We start from the raw sequence: 20133 nt of genomic DNA, 5'->3' as shown, positions 1-20133 counted from the left end.
GATTGGCCGATCGCGAAGAAGAGAGGAAAAAGCCGCGCGAAAAGTGCGCAGGCGCAGCTCTTTTCGCAAACTCGCGCGGAGCTTCTCGAGAATGCATCATTCGGGGTCTCGCTCTCTCGCGCCCGACGTCGTCTGCTCCATCCGTTTATTTGTGTCTATTGTTTGGCCGCGCGCGGTCAGGTGCATTCGATATGTCTGATATGTCATTCGACGGCGGATAAGATAAGATTTGTACGCGGGCCGGAGTGAGAGAAAACGAGCGCGAACGAGAAAGAATGTTGCTGTACACGTTGATCGGAGGCTACATGCTCACCTCGGTGATACTGTTCAAGTATCCCACCCTGTTACACAAGAAAAAGAGGGTGAAGTTTCTGTGCCAGCATATCAGCCATCGGGGCGGTGAGTCGTCGTCATTTCCTTCTCTCTTCTTCTTCTCCTCCTCCTCCTCCTCCTCCTCCTCCTCCTCCTCCTCCTCCTCCTCCTCCCCCCTTCTTCTCCTCTCCCATCCCCCTTTGTTTACCTTGTCGGATCTCTTCTCGCGTGCGATCATTCTTTTCGATATGTGTGACGCGCGTATGAGTGTCCTCTCTCTCTCTGTGCAATCTCATTAATTTTATGCTGTGTGTGAACCCTTTTAGGAGCGGGCGAGAGCTATGAGAACACGATGTGCGCATTTAGACGGTTAGTTAAAATATATTGTTTACTCGAGACTCTGTCTCTCTTGTGTGCTTATGATATATCTAAGAACTGCGAGAATTTTCATCATGATTGTTGCCAGTTGTGAATAATAGTGATCTCTTATTATTATCCACCAGATACGTATTTTGACGTTCTTGTAAATAATTTTTTATCCAAAATTTACATATTTCGTATATTGATATAACAGAGATATAAAAAAATTAAAAATCTTTTGTTCCCATGTTTAATTTTTTTATGATCTAACATTGATGATTTTATATCCTCGTTAAAAGTTTGTTTTGCACAACTAAATAATATAAAAATTTGTATATAGAATATAATAGTAATGCAATAAAAATAGAATTATATACACAAGATATATATATGTATATATATATAGTGATAATAATAATATATACAGTAAGATACATTTAAAATGAATCTCGATACAGATACATGTGAAAACATGTATCTAGATACATATCAGATACTTTTAAATTATATTTTATCATAATAATGATAAATATGCAAGATATACTGAATAAATCTTTTATATATTAATATTTTTTCTTTACGACTTTATTCATTAGTCTTAACTCATCAAAAATGTGTCAAAGATATTATCACTCAAACTATTTCTGTGCGAAACAATTTAATCACCAATGCAAAATAGTTGCTCAACCGGTGTTGATGACAATATATAATTCTGTTAAACTTTGAACTTAAAAACAAATGTTTCATACGAGGAAAACGTGCGATATGTTGATGCAATCTGTTTGCTTATCTAACAAATAGAGAATAATGTCGATAACATTGTCAGCTGTTTCTATGTGGTCTTGATTTTTTAAAACTTTAAAGAGTTGTCAATTCCAAAAAATATGTGAAAATGTATCTAAAAATGTATCTGAGAAAAGCAATTAGATACTATGTTTTGTATTTAGATACAGAGATACAGATATTTCAATTCGAATATATCTCAGATACCAGCTCAGATATACAAAATGTATCTAGATATTATCCAACACTGTATATATATATTTTTTTTTTATTTATACACAAACACATATATACAAACAATCTATTTGGTACACAACTCTTACATTTTAAAATCAAGAAATGCATTGTGAACTCTAGTAATTGTTTCTAACATTATTATGCAATATTAATATTAACATTAAACAAAAAATTAGACATACAGAAAATAAGAATTATATTAACATTGATTTATATCAAATATGTTATTAAATATATAGGATAAAATTGATAGTTGTAAGTATTAAAAAAGTTAAGTTACTTGAAATACATATTTTTATAATAGCACCAAATATACTATAATATATTTGAATTAATGTTTATTTCTGCAGCTTTTTATGTGTATTATTAAATTATTTTAACTGCAATAAAACTGCATAAGAACACTTATGATTTAGCTATTTATTTGATTAATTATTGATTGATACTTATATTTATTTGAAAGTGTATTAATAATTTAATAATAACACAACAAAACTTGCATATGCTTGCAACAGGATATTAACATTTTTACTTACAATTACAGAGCAGTGGCTATTGGAACCCAAATGTTGGAATTAGATTGTCATCTTACAAGAGATGGTGAAGTAGTAGTCTCTCACGATCACAATCTTTCACGCAGCACTGGTGTAAATAAAAATATCTCTGAATTGGATTACAAAGATTTGCCACTCTTAAAGCAACGGTTACCAATTGATTTTGAGCCAGGTATTGTTATTTATTATTTTAAGAAATAATTATACCTTTGAACAAAAGTATTTAAAAGCTGTAGTTGAACAGATGTGGAGTATGTTGGGTCTGCGAGGGAAGAAGATCGACGATTTGCCTTGTTACGAGAAGTCTTTGAGGCATTTCCCACTATCCCTATTAATATTGATATTAAAATCAATGACGATCGGCTTATATCAAAAGTTTCTAATCTTATAAAACAATACAATAGAGAAGAATATACAGTTTGGGGAAACTTTAGTGATGAGGTCACACAGAAATGTTATAAAATGGTATGATACACAAATCTATCAAACTTTTAAAATTTAATTCAATATATCTTTGAAAAAATGTGGATAATATTTTATAAAAAACTTGATAATTTTTACTTAGTTTTCAGGATAAGATATTTGTTACACATGTCTCACTCATGGTGTCTGTGAAGTTGGCACGACATTTTACGAATTTTAAAAAAATAGTAAGAGTTCTTATAGCACTTTTCATAGTTCTACAGTTCCTGATAAAAATTAAAAAAAGTTCCGCATTTTTTATATTAAAAAATCAAAATTGAAAAAATGTGCTAACTTCACGAATCTAGCACGACACCTTCCCTCTAAAGTACTAAAACGCGTTGAATAATATCATTTTCGGGAAGAGTTCCCGATAGTTCTGCACAAGTTCAGCATATATATGCAATTTCAGATCGATATTCATCAATTAATAATTTTTAATCGATTTTTAATATCTACGTCCAGCACGACATTTAGTGAAAATGTGTCGTGCTGATGATTTTCCGTAGTATTTTCCGTCGATCTGAAATTGCATATATATGCTAATCTTGCGTAGAACTATCGGGAACTCTTTCCAAAAATAATATTATTCAACGCGTTTTAGTACTTTAGAGGGAAGGTGTCGTGCTAGATTCGCGAAGTTAGCACATTTTTTCAATTTTGATTTTTTAATATAAAAAAATGCGGAACTCTTTTTAATTTTTTATCAGGAACTGTAGAACTATGAAAAGTGCTATAAGAACTCTTACTATTTTTTAAAAATTCGTAAAATGTCGTGCCAACTTCACAGACACTCACTCATGAGCAAATTGATACATTTAATTTGTCATAGACATATTTGTTACATTATATAGTGTTATCAGAAGAAATTGCGATCTGATAAAGCCTAATAATTTATTTTTTAAAGTATAAAAAATTGAATAGAATGTTTTTTTTATAGATTGTTGATTTTGTTCTTAATAATCTCGATGTTTTATTATAGAATCCAAATGTAAATCTGTTATTTTCAATGCAACGTGTGACAATGTTGATATTCCTCATGTATACTGGTTTGCTGCCGTTTGTACCACTAAAGGAAACACATCTTGAAATTTTCTTACCTTCAATCTATTTACGGTAATTTATAATTTCACTATATTTCCTTATAATTACAATGGAGTTATGATACACAAACGAATTACATCTGTTATGTTTTTATTCTAGGCGCAAAGGCGGGCCAAGTCCGACATTTTTACCATTGGAAAAATTTGTAGTACGTACAATGAATTTGCTATTAATGAGGCCGTGCTTATTTAATCATCTAAGAGCACGAGGCATACATGTAAGTATACGCATTACAATTAATACTATATTATACACTTAATTACAACTTTTTAACACTATTGAGTTTATTATACATATCTATGTATAGGTTTACTTTTGGGTTTTGAACAAAGATGAAGAATTCAAGAAAGCGTTTGAGTTAGGAGCAACTGGTGTTATGACAGATTATCCAACAAAATTAAAATTATTTTTAAAGAACCATACAATGGAATGAAGTGCATGGTTACATTTTTAAAGGTTATACATCAGATAACACGAACTGTTGAGGGAATTCGCAAAGTTATTTATGTCTATAAAGAGATATCTGCCACATAATGTGTGTGAAGATATATAATCTATATTATACGGAAAGGACAAAGTAGTATATTTTTTATAAGCAAAGCAGAACTATTTGCTTATGTTCTGTGTATAAATGCCAACTCGAACAAATTTTGCCAGAATTGCGACAGTCCGTACAAATCGATTCATTAGTGAAATTACATATACAATATATTGCACACGCACTGTAGTTTACTATATTATTGTTACATCAATCATGCAAGCGTCCATTCACGGAATAAGATTGCTCTGGCCTCGCAAATCTCTAATTTATCCATCTTCTCAGTTTTTTTTATTGATGAAGCGTAATCAGGCTTTTTTAAAATTAAATTATAATTAATTTAGAAGCCTAAACTAATATATTGATTATCAATATTGATCAATATTTTGAGCACAATGAGTAATTAAGCGACAGTTTGTGATTAATAATTTAATTTAATTGAGATTTTTTTATAGTATGTAATACAGTCATATATACGCACTTGTATATAATTTGTATAAATCTATTTATTATGGTCTCAGATTCCGTATATTGGAATATCTTTATTTATTTATGGGATAGGCATGCTTTGTCTCCTCATAATCTGACAAGTTAATATTTTGTAATCTGATGAAAGAATTTCTTCATCAAAACTTTTTACGATATCTCCCTTTTCACATTTATAAAATTATTGTGAGGAAACAATATGCGTGCGTGCGTGCATATCCCAATTTTTAGTACAAAATATCTATTGATTAATATATATCTCTCTGGGGCCAGTGTTAGCTTAACCCAGCATTCAAAGGTTTGAAATAACAAATAGTCTGATCTATGGTGCATTTGTTAAATAATTTTTAACATTTTCATGAAAAAAAAAAAAAAAAAAATTTTTTATGTATGAGAAAAGAAAAATCGAGCTATGCTGATCGTGATATGTCCTTAGTATATATGGGTGTGATATAAGGAATTCCCTTTTCGTAAAATGAATGTGATAAAAAGTAGTGTCAGTCTCATATTATTGAGAAATTGAAATTGAAAGCCCTATCATATGTGACTAGAGTCCTATTAAATAAAGATATAAATTTATGTACACTTGCAAATTCTGTATTTGATGAGTATGGTATGTTTGATAGTTACAGTATGATACCAGTATTAACATTCTACAAGTCAGTGTATGTAGGACATATTTCAGGACTTATCAGTTTCTTTGAATCAATCTATTCCTGAAACAAAGCTACATCATGTGTTTGCATACAGGGCATTTTACAGCTAATATAATTGATATAATTGTCTATATGGATATCTATATGTTGGATATATGTACTTTTCTAATCCTTTAAATGTAGAAGGAATATACACATTAAAAATATTATGTTAATAACATATTTACTGAAGCTCATCGCACACATTTATAAAAAGTATAATGATAACACATCTTTTCTAACTTGTATGTATTATATATAATTTATACAACTAGATTTCTTTTATAAAAGATCTGTGTGTATATGTGCCATTATATATGTATGCAATATACATATTCAGATAAAAAGATAAAAAAATAACAGCGTATATAAACAAAGAAATACCAAAGAGATGCGAAGGATATCAGTATTTATGACTAAAAAATAAGAAAGATCGATGATATACACATTATATTCTGTTTAATAGGACAGGATCATATAAATTCATGTAATATACATATATTTATTTTTAGTTAGTAATTTTAATTTATTGAAATTATGTTGTATCAAATCTTTGAAGATATACTATACAATTATTATACTTACAAACCTAATATTTTTTGTCTTTAAATAGCACAATAATCTTTTATTTATGCTAAATATATAATCTTTTATTTATGCTAAATATATAAATCCTGGGTATAAGTTTATTTATTTCTTCAAATTTTAATAAAAAAGAGCATATGAAATGTGACTGTGTATAAATGTTATTAAATTTATGCACGTATATATGTAGGTATCAAAAAGAGAAAGGAATGCTGTATGTATTTAAGTAAATTGTCTGTATTTGACTTTACGAATTGTACTTCATACAATGAAAGAGGTTAAATAAGTGATATAATAAAAAAATTTTGTTAAAAATTGCTTCTATTAAATAATCAGAGTTCTATAATGTGTAATTAAAATGTCGGAAATGTTTTACAATGAATGTTAATTATAGAAAAATAAACTATGTACAAATTCATGTACCTTTGTACTTGAAATCGATTTTTGTGTATTTGTAAGCTCAAAGTTTAAAATATAAGTTTTCATTCTATAATAAATAAGAAAACTGTTTTCTTTATATATATATATATATATATATATATATATATATATATATTTAGTAATAAGTTTTTTTTATATCCATCGCAATTTTCTAAAATTTCTAAAAGTAACATCTTTAAAAAGATTACATGCGCATGTAAAAACAATAATTTTACGTTAAACTTATGAATATAAAATCCAGAAATCATATATATATATATATATATATATATATATATATATGTAGTTATATCTTTTAATATTTTTTAATTTATTTTATTAAAATATGAAATTGTGTATACATAATAATTGTTGCTATAAATTATATTTAAGTGGTATATTCTGTAAAAAAATTCTCCCTCTATAGATATGCATATATATATATTACATTTTTACAAAATTTTTAAAAACAACCATTATAACTTTTTATGTTTTTAATTGTATACTTTCTATATAAAGATGCATATCAATGTAGAATACATAAATTTACAAATAATTTATGTATGTGTAAACAAAATATAAAATTATATATAAAAGATTACATCTTTTACATTTTGCTTTTATAAAATTATACTTTTTTTACATATCATATTCAAAAGGAGAAATTAATAAATTTATGCAGAATATCTCCTAAATTTTTTGTGTCTATTCTATACAAAACACATTTGAAATGTATAATGTATGAGAAATGTTGAATTAAATAACAATAAATGTTATTTTAAAAATATAAATATGTAAATAATGTTAAATAGCTATATTTTCTAATATTCATATTGTGTATAGAGTTATCAAATTATCTAATATCTAACTTATACAGATCTTTTAGAAACAGTTTCATTAAAGATTCTGAATTCAGAAAACTTAGACAAGAGGAAGTTATAAAGAGATTCATGATGATTCATCATCTGTGCTCTTTTCTTCTGGAAAACAATTGTGCTTGCATCTATGAAATGTATAACTTTGGCCATCAACAATACCATTTGCTATCTTTTGATATATAAATACTTTGCCTTTGCAATAGCTGCAAGTTTTGTTCGAGGGATGTAATTTATTTTCATAGTGCTTTTCTATAGCGACTTTGTTTGGTTCAATCATGTTCTTGCAATCGTCACAATAAACATAAAAATCCGAACGAAATCTTCCATGGATGGAGTCGGTTTGAGTTCTACGATCCTGATCGTTAATATTGTTTATCGTACCTTGCCTGGCAGGATATCTCGACATCTTGCAGCTGTCTTGTATCTGCAATTAAGATTGCTCGAAATTAACGAAATATGTCTATATGTATTCCATTTTCTGAAATAAAATTATTAAGTTATTTGAAATTTATCATATAAAAAATAAAAAATTTATCTCGACAAATTTTTATTTTTAGGAGAAATTGCTTTTTCAGACGAATTTATATTAGGATATATTTATTATAAGTATTATTTATATATTTATAGACCTTTTATGAAGGTTAAAAAATATATATATGCAACAAAATACTTGCTATACAAGATTATAATGGAATAATGACATATGCTACATGATGCACAATGCATTGTTGTCACGTGCTACAACAATAGCACATATACGCGTGCAATTATCATTCATTTGAAATTATATTTCACGATATCTCACCTCGGTGTATGTATATGTCAATAATATATCTATCCATTTGCCGATTACTTTAGCGGGAAAGGAACGCGTTTTTCTCGGATAAGAGGTTAATTCTTCGCGAGCTGAACTTCTTGCACTTTTGTTTATCATCACTTTCTATCCAACTTCTAAATGTATATATATCTATCTCATTTTATTCCGCCCTAAGGTCAAATTAAAAAATTATTAATACATTTAATTATATGTTCATTTAATCTCTCTCGCAAATTCGTTGATGGTCGTAAATAAATAAAAAACACAAAGTACAAGTAAACATTATATTATACTTTATTGGAATAGAAAAGAGTCGTTACAATTATAGGATCTGGACGCGAGGTTCGGGGATCTTATATAGGCTTGATCTTGAAATGCAGCCCTATGAGAGAGAACACGAGACATTTGAGATCCTGTACGAGGTAGTAGAAGCAACGCAATCCCTCCGGGTCCCGTGACTGATTGACGTCCAGGAGGGAGCCGGTCTTGGACGTGGTGAACGATATGTGCTCGTCGCCGATCACGATCTCCAGCTCCTGTCGGCCGACTCGGTCCGGCTGCGGCCACAGCGAGTCGTCCTCCTGCATGATCTCCGAGTCCTGGATGATCCGCTTCAGCTCCTCCATCACGCACTGGTGCACGTACGCCTCTTTGCGGATCATCGTGTCGTTCTTGTAGTTGGAGTTGTTGGCATAACGCAGTTTGCCATCCGGCCGGAACTCAAATTCCAAAAACTCGTGTCCGAACTTGCCCTTGTGACCGACGTAATAGCGTATGTAAAAGTCCGTCGACATCCTGGACCGCGATTATTCAGCTTCGGGTCTCAACAACGCTTTCTCGGTACGAGGTGTCTCGATCGTCGATGACAATCGTCGTCTGCCCGGTCTGCCGTAACCAAACATTAAGGCCGGTATTCATAGTCCGATCTTATATTTAAGATCATCTTAAGGCTGGGTCCACAATAGGTGATTTAAGCCCTAAGGGCTAGTCTACAATAGAGTCGTAAGGTCGTAAACGTAAGAAATTGACCAATCACAGTTGAATTCGAGGAGAATAATCGACTGTGATTGGTCAATTTCTTACGTTTACGACCTTACGACTCTATTGTAGACTAGGCTTAACGCTGGGTCCACAATAGGTAATTTAAGTCCTAAGCCTTAAGAAATTGACCAATCACAGTCGAGTTTTCTCCTCATACTTGACTGCGATTGATCAATTTCTTAAGGCTTAGGGCTTAAATCACCTATTGTGGACCCAGCGTAAGTCCATTTCTAATATATCGTTCGGCGACGTTTTTATTTACGCGATCGAACGGCGGGCTCCTATTGGCTAAGCCATATTGTTGAACCGAAGCGCCGTCTCGAAGCGTCATTGGTTGTCATTGGTCTTTCAAAATATAGCGCGTACAATTACACCTATTTCTTACGTTTCCTTTGTCTACAGTATTTTTAAACGTTTGACAGGTGCGGAGGATTAAATGTCAGATTCAAAGTTACATGATTTAAAATTATTTGATAAAAGGTATAGTTAAACTTTTTAAATAACGATTACGATGAACGAACATTTGGACCCGATCTGACAATATCTAACCCTCATCTGAGGGCGGGGACGACAGACGACAGATGAAGTTGACGTCAATCGTGTCAGTTGACGTAGAGGTTGAATTGTGTATGTACACTTTTTGTTTGCATCAGCAGAAAGAAAAAATGATATTCACGCTATAAATTCTTCTTCGCGACCTCGACCTTAAATGGACCTTCGACATTGTCTTCGATGTTAATAATGTACACGTCAGGTAGTTCAGCTGACCCAGAATGACCTCTTACGCGAGCTCGATGAGTTTACGTTATCCTCGACGTGATTCGTAGCGGCGTGATTCCTGATTCCTCGCAAACATGAATAAGAGCCACACGAACAAGAGACTGAATCAGCTGCCGAGTTGGCTGTGGACCAACTCGACCACCTTGCCGCCTGTTTACAAGATGGTGTGGGAGGCGGTGCGGGATGATCGTGTCAGGTCGAATGGGATGCAGGCCGAACTGCTGGTCGACACCAACAAGGTATTTCCGCTGCTGCTCACCAGCCAGCTGCCCACGGAGGTGCTGGGTCACATATGGAGTTTGGCCAACCAGAAGTACGCTGGACAGCTGACCGAGCAAGAGCTGTACGTCGTGCTGGCTCTAGTCGCTGCTGCGCAGACCTCTTACACCTTCAACAGTCTCGACATACTGCATTTACTTCCTTTCCCGCCTACGCCGTACTTAAACATAGAATGTTTGATGAATTTGCAACCCAGCGCACAGACAAACATGCAGAAACTTCAGTATTATGGCAATGACGAGTTCAATAGTGTAGAGGGAAAGTATATTCCTGATGTTAAGGGAAAAGCTAAAGGTAGAGCTCACGTGTCTGATGCAAGTATACTCTTCTCGAACAATATACCTGGAAAATTATCATGTTCCGATAGCAAGACTCTAATGTCTGGTGCAGTCCCAAATAGTTTCAACAACCTGTCGAAAGATCTAAAACAAACTCCGCGTATTCAAACCGATGTTCCACCTACATCATCCTTTGACGAGTCCTGCGATGAATTTACCGAGTTTCAAAGTGCACCAATCTCTAGTGTCTCTGCCACACCTATCTGGGATAGTAAACAAGGTTCCGCAATTGGCAGCAGACTCGCTAATCACAATCTAGGAGTGAAGAAGACAGTCGACAAAGTCAAGAAAGCTGCTCCTGGAACTAAAACTGTACATATTAATACTCAAATTCGTACACTCGCAAGTTTACAATATCAAAGTAAGGATCAGTCCACGATAGAGGCTTCATTGGATCTATTTCCTAAATGCGGAGTAAAGAATCAGTCGAAAACAGTAATACTCAAAGACACTGTGATCAGAAATAACGATTCGCCTAAGGATTACAATGACAGTTTTACCAGTCTGGCAAGTGTAATAGAGCCTATATCTCTTAGCAACGATAAAGAGATACTGCCTAAAGTGGACTTAATACCAAAGGTAAATAAATATGTCAATTAAACATAATTGTAGCAAATATACATCTTTATATATTTATATATAAGTTGAAAGTTAATATATATTTTTTGCTTTTATATATATACATATAATATATATATAATATATATATATGTGTGTAAATTTATCTGTAGGCTGTCACAGTAGATATGTCTAATTCTGTTCAACAAGATTTAATGAGCTTGCAACAAAGCGAAGATAAATACAGTGCATTGCGTGCATTAGTTCAGGAAACGTCTGTTGTGAATGATGCAAGTTTAGATATAACTTTTAATAATCAATCTCCGGCCGACGAATTCGGAGAATTTATGTCTGCGGAACAACCACCTGCTAATCATCCCACGAACATATCAGATACTTCAGATACTGAGAGCTTTAACAATATATTTGCAGATTTTGAGTTTAGTAAAGCGTACTCTAGTGCTGACAACAATAATTTAGTAGATCCGAACTTCATATCTGAAGTATCTGAGTCGTTTAATAATTTAAAACTCGATGACGGAATTGAAGCACAATTGGTAGAATCAGGTTAGTGCATTTTTTCACAACACATGCTGCAATTTTATTTTTGCTTGCGTCTCATTTCATTTAAATCAAGTAGTATATTATTCTTAGGAAAGAATGTTCAGAAAGAGGATGCTATTTCGATAAATAGTGTAGAGTTGATTAGTGGTCCATCCGAAGCACTGCCACGATCAGGATCTGTGCCTAGCTTAGATCTTAAATCATTTTTACCTTCAAACATAGAGGAAGATCAAGTTGTAGAAGCTACACAGCAGGTACACACTGTAATCGAAATATTAAAATGTTAAAATGTAAAAGGAATATTGATTTGATCATATTTTATCAAGTACTTCTCTATTACAGACTATGTATTGGGAATGGAAACAATATATGGAAAGTTGTGTTTTACTGCTACAAGTTGCAGCCAACATATTTACCAATATAACATCAGAATTAGTTTTGCAGGAAGTTTTAAATTCAGCCCAAGGATATAACTTTCTTTGCCGTAAGTGTTTTATTAAATTTTTAAAAATATACAATATATCACTATTCACACACATAAGACATATAATAATTTGTTTTTAGAATTAGCTGAAGTTGCAGCTGTTTGTAGACGTGTTAATTTTTCATACAAAGAGTTGGACATAAACATTATTGGATTTGATGATCTTTTGGTGGATATTGATCGGATCTGGGCTGAAATGGAACCTTTTTACGCTAATATACCAGTAAGTATTGATAATATAAATGTTAATGTTTTTATCTATATATACTTTTTACTATTATTATAGAATATCCATTTGTATCAAATTTATATAGAATATCTATTTGTATATTTCAGATTGTCACTGAGCTACCAGCTTGGCCGTTGCATCAGAGAGAATGTGTGTCTTGTTCCCTGTGTTTAACAGTTATTACAAGTGGTCGAGTTATTTATAATGATAATAATTATCACGTAACATGCGCGAATTTGTGGCTTAATTGCGTAAACAATCAGTTGCCGGTAATGCGATATTCTTTACTTTATCAACCAAATATATGTCCAGGAAGCCACATTTAAAAAAAAAATGCCAATCTGCACACAGATGCGACATTTTCTAATTTAGATTAAGAATACACATTTCACATACATATCTTATTAATAGAAAATTCGTAAATTCAAATTCAAGAATTAATATTAAAAATAATCTCTAAAAGTAGAGATAAAAGTAGATCTCTAAAAGTAAATAAAATTTTAATTAATCTAATAAAATCATCTACATGTGCATAAGTAAAAAAAAAGATACTTAATGTTTATGCCAATTATTTATTAAGTTCTTATATTTTCAAAAAATTCTTAACATATGTACAATGACATATAAAGAGAATTACATTTATATATTTAAGAGTATACAAATATATTTATATATTTATTTTAACATAATGATGGATAATGCATTTCACACAATTAATGCAGCATTACAAAAGGATTTTAATTTATTATATTATTTTACACATACAAAATTTCTTATAATTATTCTAATGAACACTTAACGTTGACTCGTATCGCGTGGCCTATATACTATTCCTCTGCTTTTCATTTCTCTAATGACACCAGCTGGTAACCGTCCTGATACTGATATAGCGTAAACACCTTTGGTAAAACGATCTGAAGCAAATAGAATCTCTATCAATGTTGGCCATAATTGAAGAAATTAGGTAGGAAACTTCAATTCCTAAAAGACGACTGTGCATCATTCTATTTAACTAAATTTTGACTGTAAGAAAGAGTTGTATGTACGCAGATAAATATGTTCCTTGATAAATATATATCGACATTTACATATAAGAATAAAATATATGTGGATAAATGTATTATACATTTAAGTTAAAATCTCAGAAATAAATATATTTATTAAAGTATCTATAGAGAGAAATATATATTATATAAATAACTTATAAACATGTATTATATATGTAGTGAGACTTATATATATATCAGTGATATTTTTATTTTATTATGCAACTTTGAAATAGAACTTTTAAAAAAGTTTCTTGAGATAAAATAAAAAAAGTATGTAATATAAAAAGTACAATTATAGAAGATATTAGTTACTCTTAACTAATATCATTTTCAAAATCCACTTACTTATCCTTTGCCATTTGGACACCCAGCTATCTTCTGGACTCATTGCAGCGATCATTCTAGAAAACAAAGTGTAAACAGAGAAAATAAATTGTATTAAAATTGTCACTTTATCTTTTACAATAGAATTATTTATTAAGTTGTATATTGTTAATTTATATACTTAAATTATATATTATAATTTATAATCAATTTTTTTGTATACATATCTTTAATAATTTTTCTTTGTATTCTTTGCAAATAAAAAAAACTTATGCCGATGATGTTAAATATTCACAGAAATATACTACTATATGCGTTTAAAAAATTACTCTAAGCAATTGTATATGTATTATTGCGTATTACCCGTCAAAGTTGGAACTCGTACAATCGAAAACATTATCCTTATTGTTCTTCATACGAAGAAACTCGTCGCAGTTGTCACATCCGTCAAACTCGAATTGGTCAAAGGTCTGTTTGAAGCAAAATTACAAATGCAATTATTTCGAAAATATAAATAAACTCTGTACGTATCGGCTTAGTTGAAGAATTGATTATTGGACGCAACACTTGAGATAAAATACCTTAATTAAGGAGCATACCAAACATGCTCTTAATCCACGCAAATCTTTCGGTACGGTCTCCATGGACATTATTATTCTTATATATCGTAATATATAATACAATTTTATTTATAATTATTTACAAATGTGAAGAAGTTTAGCTTGAACCGTTTTGTAATCACTCAAGTACGAAATCTTTCTAAAATTTACAAGACGCTACGTTGTATAAAAAGGTTAGATAGTTGCGGTGGTTATGATTAGGTAAGGTTAGGTTTGGTCTTTTTGGGCGTTGCTCTTAGCTCTACAAAAGTTTCGAAGCAATTGATCGATTGAGCGATAGATTCGATTAATCGATTGATTCGATTAATCAGAGACCAAAGAGACTACTCGAAACTAATATCATGTCGAAGAACGCATCGATGGACTGCAAGTATATTGGAAAATTATTTATATATTATTATAAATTTTCATTCATATGTGTGTAATGTATATAGTGTCAGTGTAATATATTATGGAATACAGTCTCATCTTGACAAAAATAAATAACGAATAAGGTACGATATTTGTTTATTTACATTTCATTTTCTGTTCTACATTAGAAATGCAAATTAATATGAATATATAAACGAAATAAATATTAGAAAATTTTAAGAATGCGCGCGCGATTGTTTTATATAACCGTAACCTTTTAGTAAAGAGTTTATATTATTGTCGTATATACGACAAAACAAAAGGAAAATCGCCATTTATTTATTTTACCTGTATTTACAATTAGCTTTTTAGACTGACTAGAACACTACAAAGCGCGCGCTTCGCGCGCGCCATTTATTTCCTTCAACTATACAATATAAGCTGCGGTCGAGAATGTGCTACTAATATGGAACAAAGATAGAATGATGTTTCGAATTATTCGTAGCGCATTCTCGATCCAAAGCTTGTACGTTAATTACATAATATACAATAATTATAATATTTATCTTTTCATCTTTTGGTACCATTCAGACACCAGCGTACAAATTTTTTAATATGATAAACATAAAATAAGGATGCGTCGCACAGGGTCCGCGCCAAAAAAGTACCAATTTCTAATATTTTAAGACGAGCCAAAAATTCATCGATTATATATTTTAATAGTACATTGATTACAGAATCTTTTGGTACCATGCAGACACCAGCGTACAAATTTTTTAACGATAAACATAAAATAAGGATGCGTCGCACAGGGTCCGCGTCAAAAAAAAATCGATTTCTAATATTTTAAGACGAGCCAAAAATTCATCGATTATACATTTTAATAGTACATTAATTACAGAATTATTTGGTACCAAGCAGACACCAGCGTACAAAATTTTTAACTTGATATACATAAAATAATGTTGCGTCGCATAGGGTCAGCGGTAAAAAAGTAATGATTGCTAATATTTTAAGACGAGCCAAAAATTCATCGATTATACATTTTAATAGTACATTGATTACAGAATCTTTTGGTACCATGCAGAAATCAGCGTACAAATTTTTTAATACGATAAACATAAAATAAGGATGCGTCGCACAGGGTCCGCGTCAAAAAAGTATCGATTTCTAATATTTTAAGACGAGCCAAAAATTCATCGATTATACATTTTAATAGTACATTGATTACAGAATCTTTCGGTACCATGCAGACACCAGCGTACAAATTTCTTAATACGATAAACATAAAATAAGGATGCGTCGCACAGGGTCCGCGTCAAAAAAGTATCGATTTCTAATATTTTAAGACGAGCCAAAAATTCATCGATTATACATTTTAATAGTACATTGATTACAGAATCATTCGGTACCATGCAGACACCAGCGTACAAATTTTTTAATACGATAAACATAAAATAAGGATGCGTCGCACAGGGTCCGCGCCAAAAAAGTATCAATTTCTAATATTTTAAGACGAGCCAAAAATTCATCGATTATACATTTTAATAGTACATTGAGTACAGAATCATTTGGTACCAAACAGACACCAGCGTACAAATTTTTTAACTTGATATACATAAAATAATGTTGCGTCGCACAGCGTCCGCGTCAAAAAAGTATCGATTTCAAATATTTTAAGACGAGCCAAAAATTCATCGATTATACATTTTAATAGTACATTGAGTACAGAATCTTTTGGTACCATGCAGACACCAGCGTACAAATTTTTTAACTTGATATACTTAAAATAAGGTTGCGTCGCATAGGGTCAGCGGTAAAAAGTATCGATTTCCAATATTTTAAGACGAGCCAAAAATTCATCGATAATACATTTTAATAGTACATTGATTACAGAATCTTTTGGTACCAAGCAGACAACAGCGTACAAACTTTTTCATTTGCTATACATAAATTAAGGATGCGTCGCATAGGGTCAGCGGTAAAAAAGTATCGATTTCTAATATTTTAAGACGAGCCAAAAATTCATCGATTATACATTTTAATAGTACATTGATTACAGAATCATTTGGTACCAAACAGACACCAGCGTACAAATTTTTTAACTTGATATACATAAAATAAAATTGCGTCGCATAGGGTCAGCGGTAAATAATATCAATTTCCAATATTTTAAGACGAGCCAAAAATTAATCGATTATACATTTTAATAGTACATTGAGTACAGAATCATTTCGTACCAAACAGACACCAGCGTACAAATTTTTTAACTTGATATACTTAAAATAAGGATGCGACGCACAGGGTCCGCGTCAAAAAAGTATCGATTTCTAATATTTTAAGACGAGCCAAAAATTCATCGATTATACATTTTAATAGTACATTGAGTACAGAATCATTTGGTACCAAACAGACACCAGCGTACAAATTTTTTAACTTGATATACTTAAAATAATGTTGCGTCGCATAGGGTCAGCGGTAAAATGTATCGATTTCCAATATTTTAAGACGAGCCAAAAATTCATCGATTATACATTTTAATAGTACATTGATTACAGAATTATTTGGTACCAAGCAGACACCAGCGTACAAAATTTTTAACTTGATATACATAAAATAATGTTGCGTCGCATAGGGTCAGCGGTAAAAAAGTAACGATTGCTAATATTTTAAGACGAGCCAAAAATTCATCGATTATACATTTTAATAGTACATTGATTACAGAATCTTTTGGTACCAAGCAGACAACAGCGTACAAACTTTTTCATTTGCTATACATAAATTAAGGATACGTCGCATAGGGTCAGCGGTAAAAAAGTATCGATTTCTAATATTTTGAGACGAGCCAAAAATACATCGATTATACATTTTAATAGTACATTGAGTACAGAATCTTTTGGTACCATGCAGACACCAGCGTACAAATTTTTTAATACGATAAACATAAAATAAGGATGCGTCGCACAGCGTCCGCGTCAAAAAAGTATCGATTTCAAATATTTTAAGACGAGCCAAAAATTCATCGATTATACATTTTAATAGTACATTGATTACAGAATCTTTTGGTACCAAGCAGACAACAGCGTACAAACTTTTTCATTTGCTATACATAAATTAAGGATGCGTCGCATAGGGTCAGCGGTAAAAAAGTATCGATTTCTAATATTTTAAGACGAGCCAAAAATTCATCGATTATACATTTTAATAGTACATTGATTACAGAATCTTTCGGTACCATGCAGACACCAGCGTACAAATTTCTTAATACGATAAACATAAAATAAGGATGCGTCGCACAGGGTCCGCGTCAAAAAAGTATCGATTTCTAATATTTTAAGACGAGCCAAAAATTCATCGATTATACATTTTAATAGTACATTGATTACAGAATCATTCGGTACCATGCAGACACCAGCGTACAAATTTTTTAATACGATAAACATAAAATAAGGATGCGTCGCACAGGGTCCGCGCCAAAAAAGTATCAATTTCTAATATTTTAAGACGAGCCAAAAATTCATCGATTATACATTTTAATAGTACATTGAGTACAGAATCATTTGGTACCAAACAGACACCAGCGTACAAATTTTTTAACTTGATATACATAAAATAATGTTGCGTCGCACAGCGTCCGCGTCAAAAAAGTATCGATTTCAAATATTTTAAGACGAGCCAAAAATTCATCGATTATACATTTTAATAGTACATTGAGTACAGAATCTTTTGGTACCATGCAGACACCAGCGTACAAATTTTTTAACTTGATATACTTAAAATAAGGTTGCGTCGCATAGGGTCAGCGGTAAAAAGTATCGATTTCCAATATTTTAAGACGAGCCAAAAATTCATCGATAATACATTTTAATAGTACATTGATTACAGAATCTTTTGGTACCAAGCAGACAACAGCGTACAAACTTTTTCATTTGCTATACATAAATTAAGGATGCGTCGCATAGGGTCAGCGGTAAAAAAGTATCGATTTCTAATATTTTAAGACGAGCCAAAAATTCATCGATTATACATTTTAATAGTACATTGATTACAGAATCATTTGGTACCAAACAGACACCAGCGTACAAATTTTTTAACTTGATATACATAAAATAAAATTGCGTCGCATAGGGTCAGCGGTAAATAATATCAATTTCCAATATTTTAAGACGAGCCAAAAATTAATCGATTATACATTTTAATAGTACATTGAGTACAGAATCATTTCGTACCAAACAGACACCAGCGTACAAATTTTTTAACTTGATATACTTAAAATAAGGATGCGACGCACAGGGTCCGCGTCAAAAAAGTATCGATTTCTAATATTTTAAGACGAGCCAAAAATTCATCGATTATACATTTTAATAGTACATTGAGTACAGAATCATTTGGTACCAAACAGACACCAGCGTACAAATTTTTTAACTTGATATACTTAAAATAATGTTGCGTCGCATAGGGTCAGCGGTAAAATGTATCGATTTCCAATATTTTAAGACGAGCCAAAAATTCATCGATTATACATTTTAATAGTACATTGATTACAGAATTATTTGGTACCAAGCAGACACCAGCGTACAAAATTTTTAACTTGATATACATAAAATAATGTTGCGTCGCATAGGGTCAGCGGTAAAAAAGTAACGATTGCTAATATTTTAAGACGAGCCAAAAATTCATCGATTATACATTTTAATAGTACATTGATTACAGAATCTTTTGGTACCAAGCAGACAACAGCGTACAAACTTTTTCATTTGCTATACATAAATTAAGGATACGTCGCATAGGGTCAGCGGTAAAAAAGTATCGATTTCTAATATTTTGAGACGAGCCAAAAATACATCGATTATACATTTTAATAGTACATTGAGTACAGAATCTTTTGGTACCATGCAGACACCAGCGTACAAATTTTTTAATACGATAAACATAAAATAAGGATGCGTCGCACAGCGTCCGCGTCAAAAAAGTATCGATTTCAAATATTTTAAGACGAGCCAAAAATTCATCGATTATACATTTTAATAGTACATTGATTACAGAATCTTTTGGTACCAAGCAGACAACAGCGTACAAACTTTTTCATTTGCTATACATAAATTAAGGATGCGTCGCATAGGGTCAGCGGTAAAAAAGTATCGATTTCTAATATTTTAAGACGAGCCAAAAATTCATCGATTATACATTTTAATAGTACATTGAGTACAGAATCTTTCGGTACCAAGCAGACAACAGCGTACAAACTTTTTCATTTGCTAAACATTAATTAAGGATGCGTCGCA

The 20133-nt window shown here is 31.5% G+C and overlaps 5 protein-coding genes across 6 annotated transcripts; 2 read left to right on the top strand and 3 right to left on the bottom strand.

Moving 5' to 3' along the window:
- Window positions 1-92: 92 nt before the first annotated feature.
- On the top strand, window positions 93-5698 carry LOC145936033 (lysophospholipase D GDPD1). 2 transcript variants are annotated; one of them, XM_083037903.1, is made up of 7 exons: window positions 93-399; window positions 639-681; window positions 2237-2418; window positions 2491-2711; window positions 3691-3824; window positions 3912-4029; window positions 4120-5698. In XM_083037903.1, exons 1-7 carry the CDS (start codon window positions 276-278, stop codon window positions 4243-4245), a joined length of 948 nt encoding a protein of 315 aa, XP_082894029.1. In that variant the 5' UTR covers window positions 93-275; the 3' UTR covers window positions 4246-5698. The 2 variants fall into 2 exon arrangements, with proteins under 2 accessions (XP_082894029.1, XP_082894030.1); XM_083037904.1 differs by lacking the exon at window positions 639-681.
- A 397-nt stretch (window positions 5699-6095) lies between these two features.
- Window positions 6096-8375, bottom strand: LOC145936034 (uncharacterized). Its single transcript, XM_083037905.1, has 2 exons — window positions 8220-8375; window positions 6096-7838 (listed from the first exon to the last, which is right to left on the bottom strand). The coding sequence occupies exons 1-2, from the start codon at window positions 8346-8348 to the stop codon at window positions 7485-7487; spliced, it is 483 nt and encodes a 160-aa protein (XP_082894031.1). The 5' UTR covers window positions 8349-8375; the 3' UTR covers window positions 6096-7484.
- Window positions 8376-8501: 126 nt separating this feature from the next.
- On the bottom strand, window positions 8502-9138 carry Mago (mago, exon junction complex subunit). Its single transcript, XM_083037906.1, has one exon. The coding sequence runs from the start codon at window positions 9023-9025 to the stop codon at window positions 8585-8587; it is 441 nt and encodes a 146-aa protein (XP_082894032.1). The 5' UTR covers window positions 9026-9138; the 3' UTR covers window positions 8502-8584.
- A 499-nt stretch (window positions 9139-9637) lies between these two features.
- Window positions 9638-13068, top strand: LOC145936155 (uncharacterized). The gene is made up of 6 exons (XM_083038056.1): window positions 9638-11248; window positions 11401-11794; window positions 11882-12045; window positions 12134-12275; window positions 12356-12498; window positions 12612-13068. Exons 1-6 carry the CDS (start codon window positions 10127-10129, stop codon window positions 12828-12830), a joined length of 2184 nt encoding a protein of 727 aa, XP_082894182.1. The 5' UTR covers window positions 9638-10126; the 3' UTR covers window positions 12831-13068.
- Window positions 13069-13164: 96 nt separating this feature from the next.
- Window positions 13165-14730, bottom strand: Spt4 (Transcription elongation factor subunit spt4). Its single transcript, XM_083038057.1, has 4 exons — window positions 14459-14730; window positions 14241-14347; window positions 13899-13954; window positions 13165-13418 (listed from the first exon to the last, which is right to left on the bottom strand). The coding sequence occupies exons 1-4, from the start codon at window positions 14525-14527 to the stop codon at window positions 13300-13302; spliced, it is 351 nt and encodes a 116-aa protein (XP_082894183.1). The 5' UTR covers window positions 14528-14730; the 3' UTR covers window positions 13165-13299.
- Window positions 14731-20133: the final 5403 nt, after the last annotated feature.

The sequence above is a fragment of the Prenolepis imparis genome, unplaced genomic scaffold (assembly GCF_030444845.1).
Source record: "Prenolepis imparis isolate NDT839.2.m4 unplaced genomic scaffold, iyPreImpa1.0 SCAF_5, whole genome shotgun sequence".
NCBI classification, from domain to species: Eukaryota; Metazoa; Arthropoda; class Insecta; order Hymenoptera; family Formicidae; genus Prenolepis; species Prenolepis imparis.
The sequence above is the reverse complement of the archived record's forward strand: the minus strand, read 5'-3'. Positions and strand labels throughout refer to the sequence as shown.